The 22,407-nt window shown below is 36.8% G+C and overlaps 1 protein-coding gene across 2 annotated transcripts in view; it reads left to right on the plus strand.

Moving 5' to 3' along the window:
- The window catches only part of fars2 (phenylalanyl-tRNA synthetase 2, mitochondrial), a 154,219-nt gene extending 134,166 nt beyond the window's left edge, over positions 1-20,053 (plus strand). For both annotated transcript variants that reach the window (XM_079863721.1, XM_079863720.1), the window contains one exon: positions 18,053-20,053. In XM_079863721.1, the coding sequence (XP_079719847.1) occupies positions 18,053-18,191 (139 nt within the window). In that variant the 3' untranslated portion in view covers positions 18,192-20,053. The remainder of the gene's footprint in view (positions 1-18,052) is intronic.
- The last annotated feature ends 2,354 nt before the right edge of the window (positions 20,054-22,407 follow it).

A 22,407-nucleotide genomic window follows, 5' to 3' on the forward strand; every position in this document is an offset into this window, starting at 1 on the left:
TCAAGTCATTGACTGTTTTAAGCAACTGCAGTGATGACTTTACCAATTGGCGATTGGCTCTTGTATGTACAAGGTGGCACTTATTCAGCCAGACTGCATGTTTACGCTTTCTCTTATTCATATTAATATGAGTGAACCGTCTTGGTATATATACTATTCAGTGCTTCACACTCCAGTACAGTAGATAGCAGAAATGTTTCGTTTGCAAACCAATGTGAAAGGTCCATTTTCGCCACCTACTGGACTGGAGGGCAAAGCGCTTAGATTGCACACAATTTTACAGTCATTTGGGTTTGAAAGATCATAAAGGCAAGTGAAGGGTAAGGGTAGTTCATGAACCAAGAAAGTTTCATTCGAAGGTTACATCTGACGACGAATTCAGTTTTATTTCTCAAGAGCATGAAACAGGCTAACATGAAGGGCTCTATCATACACCCTGCGCAATGCAGCTGTTTTTTGCTAGTTTCAGCTGGACGCAGTTATCATTCTCACGACCTGCGCCACGTTGTTTATATAGCAAATGCATTTGCGCCCATTTGTGCGCCCATTTCCGTGTGTTCAGGTGCATTGTTGGCAACTTAAATAGACTGCAATAAATAAATATGCACAATATTTTTTATTTATTTAAAGAGCGCGTTAGTAATATGCGCCTATAGGCGGGTGCACAACGCGAGTACACTTTTGTCCCATAGATGGTCTTCTTGCACGCTTTAACCTCGCGCACGAGCAGATCCGTTTCCTCTCTGGAGAAGCGTTCAGTTTTTCCGCTTGCAAATTCCGCCATGTAAATACCGAATCTGCATTGGCCCGAGCGCAACTGGCATTTAAAGGGAATGGGAGATGAGACTCTGTTTGGTTTATTGCACGTAAATCCCAAAACACACCCATTACTCATTAAGAGAATAGGGACATCCCTTTTAGACCATGGCCTGGGCACACTTTAGACCATGCGCTTAGATCGTTAAAATAGGGCCCTAAGCAGATGGTGAGTGGGCGACTGTCATACACTCAATGGATCTGCTTTATATCGGCAAAGAATTGATAGCCTTTCGGTGTGCAGCCGAGTGTAACGTTGTCACGCCACTGTTGCCATGCTTAGAGCAAATACTGCTGGCTCTCCGTACCCATCTGGGAGCAAATGGGCTTGTGCTAACGTGACCAAGTTTCCATGTTTCCCGTTGGTCCCATACAGCTGTGCTGGATCTGCGTGCATATATCCATGTTAATGCTTCCCTCAGGCCCGCAGTGAAGTCCATTCCGTCCTTGCATTTTCTTCAGCTGGTAAATAAATCCTTTGTTCTTCTATTGCTTTGTTCTTCTTGTCATAATTATTTATGATACAGCACAGTTTTTACCCGTAAGTCTGTCATTTTGCTTACTACCTGGACCAGTGGAGGCTGCTGCACAGCGACAAATCACTTGGGCAATTACTTTTTCTGCAAAAGGCATTGTAGAAACATTTTTAAAATAATGCTGTGTGGTTTCTTCGGTTTACATTTCCTTTTGACTGTGATGTCTTGTCCACTTTGCAGTTTACTTTGATTATGAATGAAGGGTCTGTCTAGCCAACATGTAAAGCAACTGACACAACTTTTTGTTGTTTTTACATCCTTTACAGGTCAGGTTTAGCCTGGAAATCCAGACCTAAATCTGAAAGATTAATGGTCTGGCATCGACTAATGAAAATCGGCCAGCTCGAGGGGCGGCACCAAGCATGCATTTGAAAATCTCACTGCACGCAATTGGATAACACTACGACCAATTACAACAAGTTATCGCTTAGTTACCAGCGGAGCTAACTGGTAGATTAGACTCTTGCTGTATCCGGTCGGCAAAACAGCAAAAACGCCCTTCTTGCAAAGGAACGATTCGAGTCCCGTCTTCTGTTCCTCTTTTAGAGAAAAAGCCAAGTCTAACTCGTTCATTGTAGCGGCCAAAGCCGTTTCAAACAACTGGTGTTCATCCATAGCCATCTTGCAATGTTTACTAATGACTTCGACGTCACAGCGCTGTCGTCTTCAGTTTAGCTCGCCTCTGGCCCGCCTATATCAGATAACCCGATGTGATTGGTGGAGCTCGGATACAAGGGCATATTTAATGAGCATAATTGAGCAAATTCAATTTGTGCTCTCGCGAGAACTCTGGATTTCCAGGGTAGGTTAGGTATGCAGTACAGAAGATTTTAGCAAATTTATATGTAGGCTTATATGTAATCAGAATGTATGTCTTCCCAAAATCCTGATTATTTCAACAATGTAACTTAGGAAAAATACAATTCTGTGTCTTAACTGAAAGTCAAGTAAAATTCATTGGCGGCTCTCATGTGTAAACTGAACATTCAGGTTCATAAATGAAGTGCATGTTAACAGCCAAACAAATCAGCATGTGAATCCTAACACTTTGTGTATGAAGTCTCAGATGTGTCTAAACATTAAATGCGTGTTATGTTCCCTCACCAATTAGCATTGTTTTCCATTACAGTCAGCCTGTGACAGTATTGAACATCAGCTGCATTTTGTGGCTCAGATTCACCCCTTTTCAAAAGCAGCACACATTTTATTCCTATTTTAGGCCAGCCGGCAGGAGCATTGAAGAAGCCGTACTGTCAGGCTCTTCTGTTGATAGAGGTGCTTCCCCACTTTTATGACAGAGATCTTAATAATTCAGTGACTCCTTCTACGCCTGTAGACTTCCCTCTGAGCTGGAATTTTAATTTGATCTCCCCAAAGTTTTTTCTTCCCATCATCCGAGGCACTTTCCTTTTAATTAGGTTCATTATTGTCTCATGAATGCGGACTCTTTTTTTATTTGTCCCCCCTGATGTGGATGGGGAACACGTATCGGAGCAGAGTGCAGAATGGGAGCAGAGGATTAGGTTTTGTGCCAGACTGGTTGAGATGAACATCAGCAGATCTGAGTAATTCATAAGTAGATGAGAGTGGGGTAAGATGTGCCACCCTAAAAATCTAGCAAACTGGCCATTTTTATCATACTGTATATTTAGAAATGGCCCATTATACACAATGTCCAGTGGTTTATAGATGCACAAAAGCAACAGTGATAGGTGTTTATTTATGATAAAAAAAAATGCACTTAAACATGTTAAAGTGCCCCAATTATGCTATTTTAAAGGTTCCTAATTTTGTTTTGGAGTCTCCTACAATAGGTTTACATGCATTCAAGGTCTAAAAACACTTGAACTGAAACAGTTCGATAAAGGATTCAGTCTCTCTAAACCCCTCCTTTCCGAGAGCAGACTCTACTCTGATTGGTCAGATGGCTCAGTCTGTTGTGATTGGTCTACTCTACTCTAATTGTTAAGATGGCCCAGTCTGTTTTGATTGGCCGACTACTTACAGTGCGTGTTAATTTCAGTTCCGGATCTTCTTCAGCACTTATACACAGTGATACGAACAGTAATGATGGCGTTGGTTTTATCGTATCGATTCCAGCGCGAGTCCTCATCCCATGTCGACAACACGAACCAAACTCTTCTACTCTCAGCTACAACTGCAGTGTTTGAGGGTCAAAGTAGACGTTCATAATGAAGGCCAGACCTACGCAGGTTTGAGAAGGAAGTAAGACTGTAATTACTGACGACTCGTTCCAGGCAGTTCAGAATCGAGACAATAAAGAGGCACTTTGATCTTTGAAACTTTTCAGATCTTTTACATTCAAAAACAACTGTATTACACACTGCATGAAAGGTGATATCCAAACTTTAACTGCCAATGATACTATGTAAATGATTTGACTACAGATTAGCTGTGAATTATCTTAAGAAGATTTTTTTAATACAGTAGCAGTGGGGTAAAGTGTGGCAGATGCTTCGGGGTAAGATGTGTCAGTGTGAAATGCAGGAATACTATCGGTGTTAGAAATCTCAATATAAATACTACTATTACTACTTGAAATTCTATAAGAAAATGTAGAAAAATGTTTCACTAAAACTACATATTCTAAGTCTTTTTCTGGATGGTTCATGAAAATGTGTACCAAAATAAGAATGCATTTGTGCATAAAAAATAGTTGAATAGTTGTCACTTAAATTCTTCCTCAAAGCTCAGCTTATGTAACAGGGAAGGTCTAGTTCAAGACTTTTATGAGGACTATTGTTCTCCTCTGAGAAGTGAAGTGCTGCCCTATCTGTGTTTATGTAACATTCAACCAAACATGACCTCCCGAGTATCCTTGAAATAGCCCTTATCCGACCACACGTCTGGTTTCGCGACGCGTAGAACACGAGGTGCTCTCCGTAACCCTCCTCTTTGTCAGGTATGATTAGAAAATAAATTAGTTGTTGGATTAATACAGACAAGAGGTTTTTCTGCTGCGGGTCTGGATGCTGAAGTCTGGGACTATTAATGGAATGCAAATTGATTTCTTCAGTTCTTCAGTCCTTCCGTGCTGGTGGAGAGAAATGCTGTCATGCCTTTGATGAAAAGAACGTCTTCTTGTTTCTTTCATAGTCTGTCTTTTCATCAGAGGCCATGAAAGTCAAAAGCTAAATCCTCTTAGTGGGCAATCCTAGTTGAGGCATTGCGTTTATTGAGGAGTGACTGAAGGTGGGATGTCAGTAGTGACGTTAATCCACTGGGAATAAATCTGAGCATTTCACAATAGTTTTTTTTTTTTTTTTGTCATGAATATATTATGCTTATGTACTGTAATTGTCTTATGCATTATACAACTATCATCTGTAAATGGGTGGAAGACATGGAATACTTTGGAAAACTGACATGTCGTGTTATGTTGTTCTCCATCTAATATTTAATTTTTTAATTTATTTAAATTATTTTTAAAAAAAAATTTCATAACAGCATTTTGTGAAGTACTTATTTTTATTCAATTGGTAACACTTTACAATAAGGTTCTATTTGTTAACACTAGTTAATTACATTAGTTATCATGAAATTACAATGAAAAATAATTTTACTAAAGCATTTATTAATCTTAGTTTACGTTCATTTCAGCATTTACTAATGCATTATTAAAAGTCAAAAGTTGTTAGTTAATGAATCTGAGCTAACATGAACTAACAATGAACAGCTGTATTGTTTTAACTAATGTTAACAAAGATTCATCTAATGATGAAGTGTTACCATTAAATTAAATGCAATTATTATATTAAAAATAATTACTACATACTGTATGTACTCCGTTTATGACCTCATATTGATTGAGAGACTATGTGGGATACTATATATCATATAACCATTTTTTTTATGAATTAGTGATGCTAGAAAAGGTGATTAAATGATGAACCATTTACTAATTATATGTATAATTGTCATTTATGTCAATTTGTCACCATTACTGAACCAAAAGTGCAGTGTATTCTCTACAAAGGATAAAACTGCCTTAGAATACACTTCAGGAACGAGCATACGCATTATAATCCTGCTAAACAGGCTGTTTTAGAGAGAAAAATGAAATTCACTTTACCTTTTAGACTAAAATCTTGCTGTTTTCCTGTTTTTCCCCATCGTTGGGCAAATTTTTTATTTTATTTTAGTTTGAGTTTTTTGTTGTGTGCAGACATAATGGAGAAAACTTGCACATTTGTTCAAACATTATCTCTTATGTTCCAGGGGAAGTCACTCTGCTTGAGTGCTGGCGCTGTTAGCATGTTCACAGCTCTCCTTGGTTAAAATCATTAGCAGCCCATTAACTGGATGTTCTGTCTGCTCCTCTCCTCCTTTCTGAGAGCTTTAACCAGTAGGGAGTGTCATGTTTCATCATTTCAGCCTTACTGAAAATCAGCTGATTGTCATGGGATTTTCTGTAGACGCGCTTCCATGAAGGAAACTTTACTCCTGTATGTCTAGTTGCTCATATGTTACTTGAACTGAAATTCCCATCTTCCACTTGACATGCAGCAAGTGTTTGTATCCATGACACATTGTCATTTTTCAGTTCAGATAATATTTACTGTACACTACTGTTCAAATGTTTGTGGTCAGTAAAATATATATATATATATATATACTGTATGTATATATAGTTGTGCTGCTTCATATATTTGTGGAAACCATGATACATTTATTTTTCAGATTCTTTGATTGATAGAAAGATCAAAATAACAGCATTTTTTTTATATAGAGAAATCTTTATCATTATACATGTCTCTGACATCATGTTTGATTAATTTAATGCATCTTTGCTGAAAACAGAAAAAATAATAATAATTCTTCCACTAGTTGAAAGTTTAGTTTCCCCTAAAAGGTTATATAGTTTCTCACGTAACCCTTTAAAGGGATAGTTCACCCAAAAATTAAAATTAGCCCATGATTTACTCACCCTGAAGTCATCCTAGGTGTATATGACATTCTTCTTTCAGACGAATACAATCAAAGTTATATTGAAAAATGTCCTGGCTCTTCCAAGCTTTATAATGGCAGTGAATGGCTGTTTCTGTTTTGAAGTCCATAAAAGTGCATCTATCCATCATAAAAGTGCAAAAAGTGCATCTATCCATCATAAAAGTGCATCTATCCATCATAAAAGTGCAAAAAGTGCATCTATCCATCATAAAAGTGCATCTATCCATCATAAAAGTGCATCTATCCATCATAAACGACTCCACACTGCTCCGGGGGGTTAATAAAGGACTTCTGAAGCGAAGCGATGCGTTTGTGTAAGAAAAATATGAATATTTAACACGTTACACAGTAAAATTCTAGCTTCCGGCCAAGCGGCCATACGCAGTCTACTTACGTCTACTCGTAAGTTAAGCGCAACTTACGCAACTTGAGACGTCGGAAGTAGTGTAGTGCGTCATGGCGTACTGTATATATACTGTATCAGCAGTACGTCGCATTACTCGCATAAGTTGCACTTTAGTCTTAGTGGAATCCGTATGTTTGGCTGGAAGCTAGTTCTTTTACTTTATAAAGTTTTAAATATGGATATTTTTCTTACACAAACGTATCACTTCGCTTTAGATGGCCTTTATTAACCCCCAAAGCCGCGTGGAGTATGTTTATGATGGATAGATGCACCTTTATGGACTTCAAAACAGAAACAGACATTATAAAGCTTGGAAGAGCCAGGACATGTTTTAATATAACTCCGATTGTATTCGTCTGAAAGAAGAATGTCATATACACCTAGGATGACTTCAGGGTGAGAAAATCATAGGCTAATTTTCATTTTTGGGTGAACTATCCCTTTAAGCTTCTATAGAACCTTTTCTTCTAAGAGGGTGTGATGATACTACCATGCTGGAGAGAAATAAACAGGGCTTGAGATGAGCTGTAGTTCTTATGCGGACTATTTTCTCAGTTAAATTAATCATATGTTCGGTCCCAGTTTACAACTGACATACACTTATGAGAATGGTAGTAGAAAAAAAAAAGAACATTTTGGATAAAAAAAAACAACAACTAAAAACAAATATAAGATGTAAATTTATGCAAATTTGGTACTGGGACTGAATCATTATTTTTCAAACGGGACCACGGAGGCCCCTAAACCCAAATCCATTCAAATGAATTAGCAGCAGACTTAGCTGCAAAATAAAAATATGAAAATGAATAAAGGAAAAGCATACTTTTACCTCTGTCTTTAGATGTCTAACAAAAGCTGTCGTGGTTTTAAAGCTCAGAACAGAAAAGTCATGCTGTGCCTGTCCTGTGTCTCTTAAATTGCACCATGTAGTCAGGCACTGTCTTGGAAAACTGCTCCCAATTACTGGATGGAGAGGCAAAGGCCATGCTGTAACCGCGGTAAAAATGAGGCCCTGATATTACAGCTCCTCACAGTGACAGAGCCTGCTAGCCTAGTAGACATGGAAAAACACTGCTCACTGTCACCATGGCCTTTAGCTTCCACTGTGCTCTTAGGACGTGAAGCGTGCTTTTTTACTTTAGCATATATTTCTTTGTGCCTTTGTATTCACATCCACTGTCAGCACAACTGGTATGCTGAAAACATGTTTTTAAACATGAAATAACAATCTCTTTTTGATCCTTTAATGCAGGCAAAAGCACACGGCAATGAAAGAGTTAAACTAAACCATCAAGAAACTGTAACAGACACACACACACACACACGTGTAATGATCAGTTGGAGACTGTTTACCAGTTAGTTGAGCTAGAGGATTTAACATTTTAAACAAATCATAAAATCAAAACTGTGACAGAAATTAGTCTTTGATAATATCTAAATATACATGCAAATGCAATACCTAATAAAAGTAATTATACCTGAATACTATGGTCTTAGCAAACATAGTTCCCTTTAATGTTTTTCTTTACACTTCATCTGGCTTTATCTGTTTTGTAACTTAAAGTTGTGGTGGACGGTCATACTTAAAGTTGCCATAATATCAAAATTGACACTTCTTGTTTTTTTATGGAATATTGCTGTATACATTTTAAATTATTTATGCATGCACATCATTATTTGTTAAATTCATGTGCACTTGTAATCTTTTAATCAAAATATCTTCCCCCAACCTGTCACTCACATGACATCAGCCAATAGCAAACCACAACCATCCAATCAATTCCCCACAGACAAAAGCAAGCCCCGCCCACATTTGCTTTTGTTTCAGAAGTCGTTTCACTCAGATATCCGTCACTATAGGAAAGAAAAGACTATCGCAGCTTCTGTTTAATGCTGACTTTAAGCATCCACAGAATCTGCACAATCTGTCCACCGTTTGTGCTGACGGGAGTGGAAATCTGTGAAATTTGGTCAAATGGATTTAAATATGATAAAACGTGATAAATTAAGCTTATAGTATAGCAAAAAGCATGATCAAATTAGCATTACCCAGAATAGTTAAAGGGATTGTTCCCCCAAAAATGAGAATTATGTCATTATTTACTCACCTTCATGCCTTTCCAAACCCATAAGACTTTTTTTTTTTCACGCAAGAATGTCAAATGGTTTTGGAAAATTGTCTAGTTCGGCCCCACCGAGCAAAAAAGCTTGTAGGATGTCACCTTCATATTGGATAGAAAGGGTGGAAGGACAGTTTTCAATTACAGCTGTGAAAGGATAGCGAAGGCTAAATCTGTTCAGTTCTATACTATTAGAAGTTATGTATATCTGCACATTAAAACTGTGAGCTGAAGTTATGTATATCTGCACATTAAAACTGTGGGCTGAAGTTATGTATATCTGCACATTAAAACTGGGGGCTGAAAATGAGCAAGCCAGTGTTTAATTCATCACATTATCAAGGCTGTTTAATGAATCTCTTTGGCTTCATGGGAGTTTTGCACTGGGTTTTATTAACATCCCTAATTAAAGGTTGGGAAAAGCAGCTGACAGTCTTTTAGTGTAAAATAGCTATATAAAACATGTAGGCTACATCTGCTAATATTAAACAAAAAAAAATAGATGTTCGTCTGACTATAAATTGTTCTACCGTAGTTTAAAGAATCTTATTTTTTGGTACCATTAGCTCAAACTCTGGCAAATTAATCACGAAAACATATTGCACTTCCAGTTTTGAGGAAAGAAAGAAGAGATGAGGTTTCAGTCTTCTCTTGCACAGAGTTTCGTTTGATAAAACTAATCCTCAGTCAATGTCAAATGAATTCGGGTTTCTGCAATTTGATCATAAATAGCTAACAAACGTCTGCTCCGAGACGCACTCCCGCTGTCTCAGGTTCAGTTCTTCTTCTGTCACTCAGAATAGATTTCATATCTGTGCTGTTGTTGTTTTTTCTCTCTTAAGTGCCTCGTTGCAGTTTGTCACACACACACCTTTCCATTCGCGGCAAAGCCTGTATGAATAACTGCACCTGCCGACTCCCACACCAAATTTTGCCAGGCAATAAAACAGAGTCAGCTCCAATAAAATGGAATTGTTGTGTGTGTTTGGATCACTGTTCGCCTTCTGTGGCCACTGAATTATTGAACACCTGTGTGTTCACTGGAAATGTCAGCTGTTCTTTTTACCAAGGCAGACAGAGCCAAAGAGACAGAGGAAGCCATGCATAAAGCATAAAGCATAAACCTCAATGGAAATAACATGCTAGCTCACAATCTATCATCTTAATTGATTCATTACACATTTTTGAATTATTGAAGTTTAAAATAATTGGGGAGGGGGGAAGGTGATGTGATGTCCGATGTTCAACATGGTTGCTTTTCTTTTGGGTCTTGTTAGCTATACACTGTCATGTCCTTCAGTGTAACTAGCCAAAAATAGTGACGCTACTAACTTCACTTTTCATAATAATGTATCTTGTCCAGTAACAAGCTATATTTTCTGACAAGTAGCGACGTTGCATGACACACATTGTGACATATCGGATTGTATTGCCCCTCCGGCTTTAGCTGAGAGAATATAACAAAATTGTCCTAAAATATCCTCTCTCTCATATGAAACATTAAGAAGGGTGATTCATTTTACATAATTGTGTCATTCGGTTGGTTCATGCAAATGAAATGGCTCACAAATGACTCTGAAGCCCTGAAGATGATACATTGCACTGCATCTTCTTTGGTAGAATTATTTAGTTAAAGTCACACTGTTTTCAGTTACATAAATTATGCTGTTTTCTAGTTGTAGTTGCCAGATAAATTCTGCTCTGGTCATAAATCGTATGGGGCCAGTTGTCAGAAAAGCTGTATCTCAATAAAAAAGTGAAGGTCAAAGTCAGAGGTCTTTACAAATACTGTCCTCCATGCTGTTGCATAAAACAAGTTAGCACTGATTTTGCTGAAAAGTTTATAATAGGCTTAATAGGACAGGTTCCATTCCAACTTACCTCGTAATGTGACAACATGCCAATATCAGTGATGTTTTAGTATTATTTAAATACTATATTTTGAATTAGCTTTTTATATTTTCAGTTTTTATTTGTACAGTTTAATTTAAATTATTCAACCCCCCATTGCAAATCAGGTACATTGGCAAAATGTACAGACTTTCAGCTGTTTGCAATGAACCAATCAAACAAAAGTAACTGAAACACAACAGTGTTTCAAGTTGTTTCCACAAATTCAACTGAAAATGCAACTTTTATTGACTTCTACAGTCTTAAAATAATTCAGCCCCTTCATGGCAATCTTTAGTATTTAGTAGAACACCGTTTTGCTGTTATGACCTGCTGCAAACGACATGCATAACCAGTCACCAGCTTCTGGCAGCGTTTCTGAGGAATCTTAGCCCATTCCTCATGAGCAATGGCCTCCAGTTCAGTAATATTATTGGGTTTGCGTGATGCAACGGCATTCTTTAAATCTGACCAGAGATTTTCTGTGGGGTTCAAGACGGGTGACTGTGATACCACTGTAGATTCTTCCAGGCTTCTTCTGCAACCAAGCCTTGGTGGAATTTAAGGTTGGTGGAATTGCCCGCTGGTCCATAGGGCCAACAAGTTCCATTTGTTTTGTTTCATCGCTCCACAGAACAGAATCCCAAAATTTCTTGCTGCAGGTCTTTTGCTGTCACTCTAGGGTTTTTCTGAACCTGCCTTCTCGGAAATCTGGTTGCAACCGTTAATAGCTTCGATAGCTTCCTTTTTTTTGCCCCGTCCAGGTAGTGTAACCACTGGTCCTTTAACTTTGAACTTGGTGGAATTTGAGGTATGCTTGGGATCATTGTCCTGTTGGAGGGTCCAAGCTTCAGCCTCCTCACTGACGGCATGATGTTTTCTCCTAGGAATTCCTGATACTTTAATGAATCCATCATGCCTTCCACACACTGCAGGTTTCCAGTGCAAGAGGACACAAAGCAAGAGCATCACAGAGCCACCATCATGCTTTCCTGTAGGCAGAGTGTTCTTTTCAGTATATGCTTCATTCTTCTTCCTCCAGACATACCGCTGATCCATAAGGCCAAAAAGTTCCATTTGTTTTGTTTTATCGCTCCACAGAACAGAATCCCAAAATTTCTGTGGCTTTCTGTCACCACCAAGTCTTGCTGCAGGTCTTTTGCTGTCACTCAAGGGTTTTTCTGAACCTGCCTTCTCAGAGATCTGGTTGCAGCCGTTGATAGCTTCTTCTTTTCTGCCCCGTCCAGGTAGTGGAACCACCGGTCCTTTCACTTTGAACTTGCGAACTATGCTTCTAACAGTGTCTCTAGGAACATTTAGTGCCTTCGCTATCTTTCTTTTTGTATCCTGTTCCTTGTTTGTGAAGGGCGATGATATCTTCTCTTAACTTTTTGGACCATTTTTTGTTTACTTTTCTAACATGCAGTCAAACGTGACACTCAACAAACCTTAACCAGTTCAGATATTTCACGTGTTCCAGCTCAAGCACAACTGGTGCAACTAATGAAGCCCTTGATTTAGACAACACCTGTTTTGCAGATTTGTGCTGTTGTGAGGGATTCTCTTCAGAGGGTTGAATAATTTTGAGACAGAAGTCATTAAAAGTTCAATTTTCAGTTGAATTTGAGGAAACCACTTGAATTCAATTACTTCAATTACTTTTGTTTGATTTGTTCATTGCAAATAGCTGAAAGTCTGTAAATGTTTATATGTATACATACATTTTGGAGGGAATTTTTTTTTTTAACCACACTACAAGTTCAATTAAACCATAAAAAACTTGTTTCAACAAAATTATTTGGCAAATAATTGTCAAACTACTTGCGTTATTATCACAAATAAAACAATTGACTCCAAGCACAAATACATAATATGCTTAAACAATCTTATATTTTAATAATATTTTAAATGAATGAACAGCAAAGATATCAATTTTCCTAGGCCAGACATCACTTTTTGACCACTAATATATATATGTGTATATATATATATATATATATATATATATATATCAGCCTTGATATATATATATATATATATATATATATATTTGATTCTGATTGGTCAATCGCACCATCCAGTGGTATGTTATTCCCGGATAACAATCGCTAAATAGTCTTGAAACGCTTGCTAGGAACGTTTTTTCTTCGTGGAAGTTTTGCGTTTGGTGAGCTAATAAAATTTTAAAACTCAGTCAAATCAATACTTTGTGTACAGTTACTTAATTATGTCATCCATTATTGTGGACTCGCTCTCTCTCGTTTCATACAAACACAGCTGCTGCCATTTTGCGACTATTGTTTTGTACACTGTAATGGTTTATAAGATAACAAACAGGTAAAATTTTAAAACAGTTTAATCTCAAATCATATCTCTTATCCCCAATATTATTTATGTGATCAAATGCTGTGTAGTAAGTTGTATGACTGTATATCGTATCCCCTAAATGTCCGTCTAGTTTGAACTTGCTGCGCTAGCAACGGCTCTCTCCGCGGAAGCTTTGTGTTTAAAGAACTAATAAAATATTTTGACTCTGTTCAATATTTCGTCTCTAATTACTTACTTATGTAGCCGTGTAATAAGTGGGATAATGTACACCCAGCCGGTTGTTATCGCAGAATAAACCCCTTCAGGCTGATGCAAGACCGTCCACCCTGATGGGGTTTATTCTGCGATAACAACCGGCTGGGTGTACATTACCCCTACAGTATATGATTATTAAAAGTTTTAGTTAACAATAACTACACTGGTCAATATAGCTAGTTTCTGTTAGTAGTGTGTAGTTAAATTATTATAATTTTTTTTAAAGAACATCTTGACTCCAGTTAAACTCCTAGCTTGGAGTTGCTTCCCAGATTAGCATTTTATTCCTTATATAAAGCTGATGTGAGAGATAAAAAGGGAATGATTTTTTAAAAAAAGTAAGAAACTTTAGTGCTGGATGAAAATCACTCTATCCAATTATCCGCTTTGGCTGTTTGGGATGCGTGAAAGCGTGTATGTCCCAGTGGCAGCCGGTGATAGCCTAAAAAGTGTCAGGCTCTGCATTTGTGGATCTCTCACAGTAGATCTCTGGCTGTTAGACGGCGTCTGCGCGCCAGCCGACGGTTCTACAAGTTCACAGAAGCGCTTCCACAGCATGTGTGGGTAGAAAACCGTCACATTTCACAGATATATTCATAGCTGTCTTTTTTTACAATGTTCTATTTATATCAGCAGATTTTTTTCGGTCTTTCTGGGGTTTACGTTAATTGCTTTCCCTTTACCTCTGTCTTTGTTCCCCACTAACTGTGGTTTGATTAATTATCTCTCCACACATCACCAGGTATGATCATTCCTTATCTGTCAATCAGTTACGGATTAGCTTCCCCAGGGATCACACTCATCTGGAGGTTATTTTTAGCTTCTTCACAGTGAGGATTGAGAGATGCTGTATTGATACAGATGCAGGGAGAAACATGCATTTACGCTTTAACCTTTACACTATTAAAAATAAAGGGGGTTTTCGAAGCAATGCCATAAAAGAGCCATGTTAGGCTCCCCAGAGACTTTGTGAGGAACATTTTAATAATCCAAAGATGCCTTTTCTCCACTATAAAGAACCTTTTGTGGAATGGAAAGATTCCATGGATGTTAAAGGTTCTTCATGGAACCATCAATGTCAATAAAGAACCTTTAGAGTGTGAACATAAAGAGACAAGTTTTTTTCCATTGAAACAGACAATTGTGATGACAGGCAGAAGCTGTTCTGTGTGTGTGTGTGTGTGTGTGTGTGTGTGTGTGTGTGCGCGTGCGTGCGTGCGTGCGTGCGTGCGTGCGTGCGTGCGTGTGTGTGTGTGTGTAAAGAACTTTAGTGGATCTCGGACCTCTGAAAGAAATGTATTTTATGATCTTTACATATTATTTAGGTAGACGTTGAAACATGCAAAATGGACGTATTGACAGCATCTACCGTAAAACATACAAGTATTTAGGTTTAGAAATGTAACAAAAACAATATTAAAAAAAAAACATAATAGGCAGATAATGTAAAATGAAGAGAATTTCCAGTTACAATATACTATTATGTAGACATTTGTATATATGTTTTATTCATTAATTGATTAAGTAATGATTAAATTATGCTATTAATTCATTTTAACACTTTAAGCTAGGTAAAGTGATGAATTTCTTCATAACTCATTGAATACGGCACCAGAAATCACACAGAAATTATTGTCCACTTTAGACATTCTACTAAACATAAGTAACTTTGCAACTACATGTCATCTAGCAGTCATTAGAGTATTAGCCGGCTGTCTGATTAATATCTGCTAACACTTTATTTTGATGCTCCCCAACAGATATTCTACTGACTATAAGTAACTCTGTTACTACATGTCAACTTATTCTACTCACCCGAACCAAGTTTACTACCGTTTACTATTACTCTAATAAGAGTTAGTTGACATGTAAAGTTACTTTTTGTAAGTAGAATGTCTAAAGTTGACCATTGAAATAAAGTGTTACCATCCTTTATAATTTCAAATGAGGTAAATGCATTAAATATGATATTTTAATGAATATCATAGATTAACTTAGATAAAATTCAATCTTTGTTCATATTTAAAACTGTTTAGATGCTGCTAATACATTAATAATTTGTACATTCCAGAGTCAAAGCAAACATTTGAAAGTTATTGCATGTATGCAAATGTATGCTGATCGTTTGTTTCATTTCAACCATCCTCTCAATCTCGGATTGTGAGAATTGCAACAATAAAAAACTTTAGTCTTGAACACTGAGCATCTTGGAGCTGTTTGACTCTTAGGGTGCTTCTCTGATGCTTTATGATGTGAGTTTACATCCCAATGGGCACCAGGCCTGCTGACTACAAATCCAATATCGGAAAAGTGAATCCGATGTAGCCTCACAACTCCCCGTTGATTTGCACTGGAATCCCAGCAGCTGCTTTGCTACAGTTGCCTGTCAGCCATTTTGTTTCACTTCGTTGCTTTATAAAGAGTCCAAACCCTTGGCTTTTTTTCTCAGTTTTCTGCAGTCTTGCTTACATACAGCATGAACAATAAAAAAGGAATCATGCTTGACTTTGGTTCTCTCCCTGGAGAGTGCTGTATAAGTGAAAACTTTGTAGTTTCTTGTTCTTTGTTAATCCAGCTCCTCCCCTGAGACAAGACTTATACTGCAAGTGTGTGTGTGTGTGTGTGAGAGGGTTTGTTGACTGGCAGCTCCCTGAATGAGTTTGATCTATGTATTAGCTTGACCTTACGCACACTGTTGTATAACTTATTTGTGCAGAAATAGCTGCAGTACAACAACTAAACTAAGATTAATGGCATAGTTCAGCCAAAAATGAGCATTCTGTCATCATTTACTCATGATGTGTCGTTCCAAACCTGTGTGACTTCACACAAAAAAAAGATATTTTGAAGAATCTTCACACAGCTCTTTTCCATCCAACGACAGCTGTAAATCCCTAAAAATGGCCATTAAAAAAAACACACACCATAAACGTAAACCATGGATCTAACAAGCCTCTTTGAGCGAAGTAAACACAAGTTAATAATACAATTAAAATAAATGTATGATCATCCTCCATTTTTGCTAAATGAATGTGAATTGTATGCATAGGAACATTTTTGGAGTTTTGCAAAAATGTAGATCGAGGCATGTTTTTCCAGATTTTTGATTCATAAAGACTTCTTTATTATGTGTTTTTCATATGGTTCCTCGCACTATACTACACTCTAAAAAACACTGGGTTAAAAACAACCCAATTTTACCCAGCAAATTGGGTTGTTTATTTAGCCCAGCATAATGGGTCGATTCATTTTTATTAGCTTCTTCTTTTTTTACTTTATACATTAACTAATGTTTATGGATTAACTTAAATCCTCTTAACTTTTTTAAAACTCCACACAACCACTGGTTTGCATGAGAATTCCTTTATTTTCGATCATATTGTGGGCTATTGTATAGCATATTTTATATCGTTTTTTATTACATTTTGCCTACATTTAAGCTTGTTTAACAAATATTAGAAGTAAAAATAAAACATTTAGAGGTAATTCAAATGAAATTGTCCAGTCTCTGTTGTCCCGTTTCCACTGTGACGGCGCTGGATCTCGTGCCGGAGCTTGTAGACTCACACTGCACCCCTGTATGTTGCTTTGCATAAAACAATATACAGCACAATAATGAATTTATAGATCAAATAAAATGTACACAAACCTGTATTTTACCGTCAAAGACATGCACCAATTTGACGGAGCTGCACTGCTCTCTCCTGAAAGAGTTTGCAAAAAGCCTGCGATCAATACCTCAACCCATGGGTTCTTCTTACACAAAAACTACCCAAACACTGAAAAAATAACCCAAGATTTTTTAGAGTGTATATAATGACCTCACATTTTTTAATCATAGTGCATGATTTGTAAACTAATACATTTGACCTTTTCATCACATAACCAGCTCCATATGTGTAGCTTTTCCGACATGGTAAACTTGCTCAGCTTGAGTCCCGATAAAAGAGCTCAAACACTTGTAGAAGCAGCTAAAATGGCATGATTGCTTCGGCAAATGGGTTTTTATCTCACTGTTGCTTTTGCTAACACTATCAGTCAGGCTTTGTGTAGGTGATACATTATTTTCTGAACACTGAACAAGTGCAACGAGATGTACAAAAAACATTCACATTCACATTCATCCGTTTCTGCTAAAACTGAACGCCACCCTTTTAGTGCAACTCACTGGACTTTTCATTCTAAAAAAGGGACACGAAAACATGAAAAAGCAACGTTTTGTTATTTTACTGAAATTTCTCTACAGGCAAAGTCATTTTGAAGTCATTTTCATTGATAATCTCCCCCTTCTTTGAGCTATAAACTCCAGAACTGCTGCGACCAGATTAATGAGTTGTTTTGAGTCTGATCTTTTAAATGAATTGGCTGAGACAGTTCACAAAACTGATTTGAATAATTGGTTTATGAATCAGACTGATCCGGTTTTCATGTTCATAACTCATTTGCTTAAGTGTTGAACAGCTCAGTGAAGGGGAAGATAATAACGACAGTCAATAAAGGCTTACATTCAGTCTGTTCATCACACAAAACTATTGCATGGCTTCAGATGAATTTAAATATAGCGACTGTTTTTATGGTACGCTTTTAGGTGATTTTGGTCATTCATGGTCAATGATCTGTTGTTGTATGAAAAATAATACAGCAAATAATAATACATTTTTGGGTGAACGTACATTTAAGATGATCTTTCTCTATTTTCACCATCTCTTTCTCTTTTTTTACACTCCCAGGACGAAGCGAGTGAGCCACTGTTACCGCGTGGAGTATCGTCACATGGAGAGGACCCTGTCCCAGGAAGAAGTGCGCATTATCCACACACACATCGAGCAAGCAGCCGAAAAAGAGCTCGGAGTGCAGGGAAGATTCTGAACTTCCCAACAACCCATGATGATGGTGATGAGATTCACAGATCGCATCTCTCTTTGGTAACGGATAACATGAGGAAACTTTTTTTTAAGCAGCAAAGTTGGAGACTCAAAGCAAAGAAAGAGGCCTTTAAGCAAAATGTTGAAAATCTGTATGCAGCTGTTTTGAAAACAATATCATCATTAATGGATGAGTTCACTTTTAAAAAAACTTTTGCTGATAATTTACTCACCCCCATGTCATCCAAGATGTCCATGTCTTTCTTTCTTCAGTCGAAAAGAAATTAAGGTTTTTGATGAAAACATTTCTCCATATAATGGACTTCAATGGGCCCTAAACGGTTCAAGGTCCAAATGACAGTTTCAGTGCAGCTTCAAAGGGCTTTAAACGATACCAGACGATGAATAAGGGTCTTATCTAGCGAAACGATCGTCATTTAAAAAAGAAATAAAAAAGTTGAAGTTTTATAAGCACAAATGCTCGCCTTGCTCTGTTCTGTGATGCGCGTTCGTGACGTCACGTAATACGCAATTACGTTGAAAAGGTCACGCTTGCAATTTTCTTTTAGGCTTTTTAATATTAAAACACCCAGGATACGCACACGAAATGGGCATTTTAAACGATAAACTGACACAAAGACATTTGAATATGTGTATATGGTCCTCCTTCCGCACATTTGTAAACACTGACTCGGTACTTCCGCCTACTTGAACCGTTCGGGGCCCATTGAAGTCCATTATATGGAGAAATGTTTTCATCAAAAACCTTAATTTCTTTTCGACTGAAGAAAGAAAGACATGGACATCTTGGATGACATGGGGGTGAGTAAATTATCAGCAAAAGTTTTTTTAAAAGTGAACTCATCCTTTAATGGCATAGTTCAGCCAAACAAATGAGTAAGACATAGTTCTGCCATAATTTACTCACCCTTATGTCATTCGAATCTGTTTGATTTTTCAGAACATAAAAAACGATATTTTGAAGAATGTTGCAACCAAAAAATATACATTGTTTGTGTTCGTCAGAAATAAGCAAGTCATACTAGTTTTGAACAAAGGTGAGTAAATAATGACAGACTTTTCTTTGTGGAGTGAACCATCCTTTTAAAATTCAAATTTTTGTACTCAATATTACTACTTTTTGATACTTTACATTGGTTTAATGGTACATTTTTGAAGCTTGACAGATATGGTCAATATAAACTGTAACTTTGTGGAAACTGGAAGGTAAAAAACAGAATACAGGTTTGAAATGACAAGAGGCTGAGTAAATAATGGCATAATTGTAATTTGGGGGCAACCAACCCTTTAACACTTGCAAGATTTGACCTTGAAATGACTTTTTGGGTCATAATAACCTCTCTCGGTCGGATTGCACGTATAACACACCACAGGCCGACTCCAGCTTTATAATAGTACAAACAGACGGATTTAACACAAATGTCAAACTGGCCTTTTACGCACCTGGATCCGTGCCAGCCGGACGATCAGCAGGAAAAGAGAGCCCTTATTTCTAGATTAGTATTTTCTTAAGAAAGATATGAGGTAGCCTGTAATGAGCTGATGCCCAGAAATTAGCAAGAAAATGAAACTGGAATTATTTTCAATTAATATCAATAAAATTAATATTAAAATGAGATTGAGGTTTTATGTGTTCAGAAAAAAGGAGTCACTCCTACTTCATCAGACTCATGACTGTTGAATGAAATAATGATTATAGCAACATGTTGGCGTGTGACAGCTGGAAACATAATAAACAGATTTAAGCATGAAAGAGATGTGTGAGCTTCAGCGGATACTGACTATTTGTCATCATTGTCTAGATTGTGATCTTTGAAATTAAATTATTAAAACACTACCGTTCAAAGGTTTACATTCAGTAAGACTTTTTTTTTCCACACAAATATGAAGCAGCTGAACTGTTTTCAACATTGATAATAATCATAAATGTTTCTTGAGCATCAAATCATCATATTAGAATGATTTCTGAAGGATCATGTGACACTGAAGACTGGAGTAATGATGCTGAAAATTCAGCTTTGATCACAGGAATACATTACATTTTAAAACGTATTCAAGTAGAAAACAGTTTGTTTGAATTGTAATAATATTTCACAATTTTTTCAGTTTTTTACTGTATTTATGATCAAATAAATGCAGCCTGGATGAGCATAACTTCTTTCTAAAACATTAAAAATATTACTGTCCCCAAACTTTTGAATGGTAGGGTAAAATTTGTTTCATACAAAATTTATATACGTTTTTTAAAAAAAATAAAATAACCAAGAATGTTTTTTTTTTTTTTTTTTTTTTTTGCTTAGCCAGTCTTCCCTTTCATCCATTCTTTTGTTTGTTAGATGTCATGTTTGTTTTTAGATTACTGAATATTATTCATCCTCAGATCACCCTTTTGGATCCAACATGAACAATACATCCCCATTATCCCGGCCCTACTTCATATGTATACTGAGACAGATTGGAAAATCTGACCCCAACCGGGATGGCATTTGTTGGCTCAGGCGAGACTCCTCTGCATCTTAATGAGCCCTTATGGTGTGGTCCGTGTGTCGTGCTCTTGTTTATGAGGAGAGGCTAAAGAATACAGGGATCTTCCTTTGGGGAACAAGCTCAATTAGAATCCAGTAATGAATTTTTGATGCGCTCAGATCCTGAATGAATGGGACACTCTTTGCAGAGCGTGAGACGGTCCAGCGGGGCTGCTTCTTATGCGTTTATGCATTTCTTTTGATTTATGCGAGATAGGATTTGATCATTCATTTAAATACTAGTTTTAGGGAACAAAAAATAAAGGATGTACAGATTTTTTTTTTTTTTTTTTTTTTTTTTGTACAAATACACTACCATTCATAATGTGTTTCATTTGGGTCGGTATATTTTTTTTTGAAGAAGTCTTATGAATACAGTAAAAAAGTACACTAATATTGAAATATTATTGCTAGTGTTGTCAAATTGATTAATTGAGATTAATCGCATGATCTAACATAAAAGTTTGTAAATATAATATGTGTGTATATATACATATACCGGTGTGCACACACATATACAGTACATATACATACATACATACATACATGCATATATATATATATATATATGTGTATGTATGTATATTTATTTATTTATTTATTTATATAAATTGTGTGTATGAGTGTGTGTATACATTTATATATACACAAACTTTTATGTTAGATGCGATTAATCGCGATTAATCGATTTGACAGTACTAATTATTACAATTTAAAACTTGTTTTCTATGTGAATATATAGTAAAGTGTAATTTATTCCTGTGATCAAAGCTGAATTTTCAGCATCATTACTCCAGTCTTCAGTGTCACATGATCCTTCAGAAACCACTCTAATATGATGATTTGCTGCTCAAGAAACATTTATGATCATTATCAATGTTGAAAATGTTGTGTCCTTGCTGAATAGATGTTTTCATTTCTTTCATACAAACTTTGTACAAATTAAACTAAAAATGGTTGTACTCTAATGTGTTTCCAAGAGAAATCCCACTAGATCCGTGAAAACCTCACAAAGCAGTTATTTTCTCAGCGATGTGATGTGAAGGTTAATGTTAAGCCTTTTACCAGTTTGGAGAATGTGATTTGACCCTGATATTCCTGTTTCTCCGAGAAAGAAAAACTTGATTTAGAGAAATTCCAGGATGTTCTCGACAGATCAATACTCACACCAAAGGCTGGCAAACACCATGGAAATGGACAGGATCAATCAAGAGGAATTAAAAGAAAAGATTAAAGCTGCAAGCAGCGATGAAAGGGCCCTCGCACCCGTGCCATCAACACTCGGTGGCTTTAGGAAGACAGAGCATGGTTGGGAAATGTACATTTAAGGAGGTATATATAGTAAGAGTATGTCAAAGTCAGTTACAAAATGTTTTGTATAATGGTGATAATAGCATGCTTCATGACTCAGCTAAGTGTTGCTAGCATGTTTAGTCTGTTTCTAGCATGCTTAGTACACAATAATTATGTGGTTAGTACTGCATTACTGTGTTAACCATGTCAGTTTCTGTTGCCAGTAGGTGGCGTTATGACTATAACTGAATATGAGCATGGATGTGTGTTCAGGACAGAACTCTTATCAAACGTGTGAAGTTTGGTGCAAATTGGACATTGCCTTCTTGAGTAACAACAAAGTCATGTTTCATTGAATTAGCATTCTTTAGCACTTAGCTA

Source organism: Squalius cephalus (genome assembly GCF_949319135.1).
Source record: "Squalius cephalus genome assembly, chromosome: 25".
Taxonomy (NCBI): Eukaryota; Metazoa; Chordata; class Actinopteri; order Cypriniformes; family Leuciscidae; genus Squalius; species Squalius cephalus.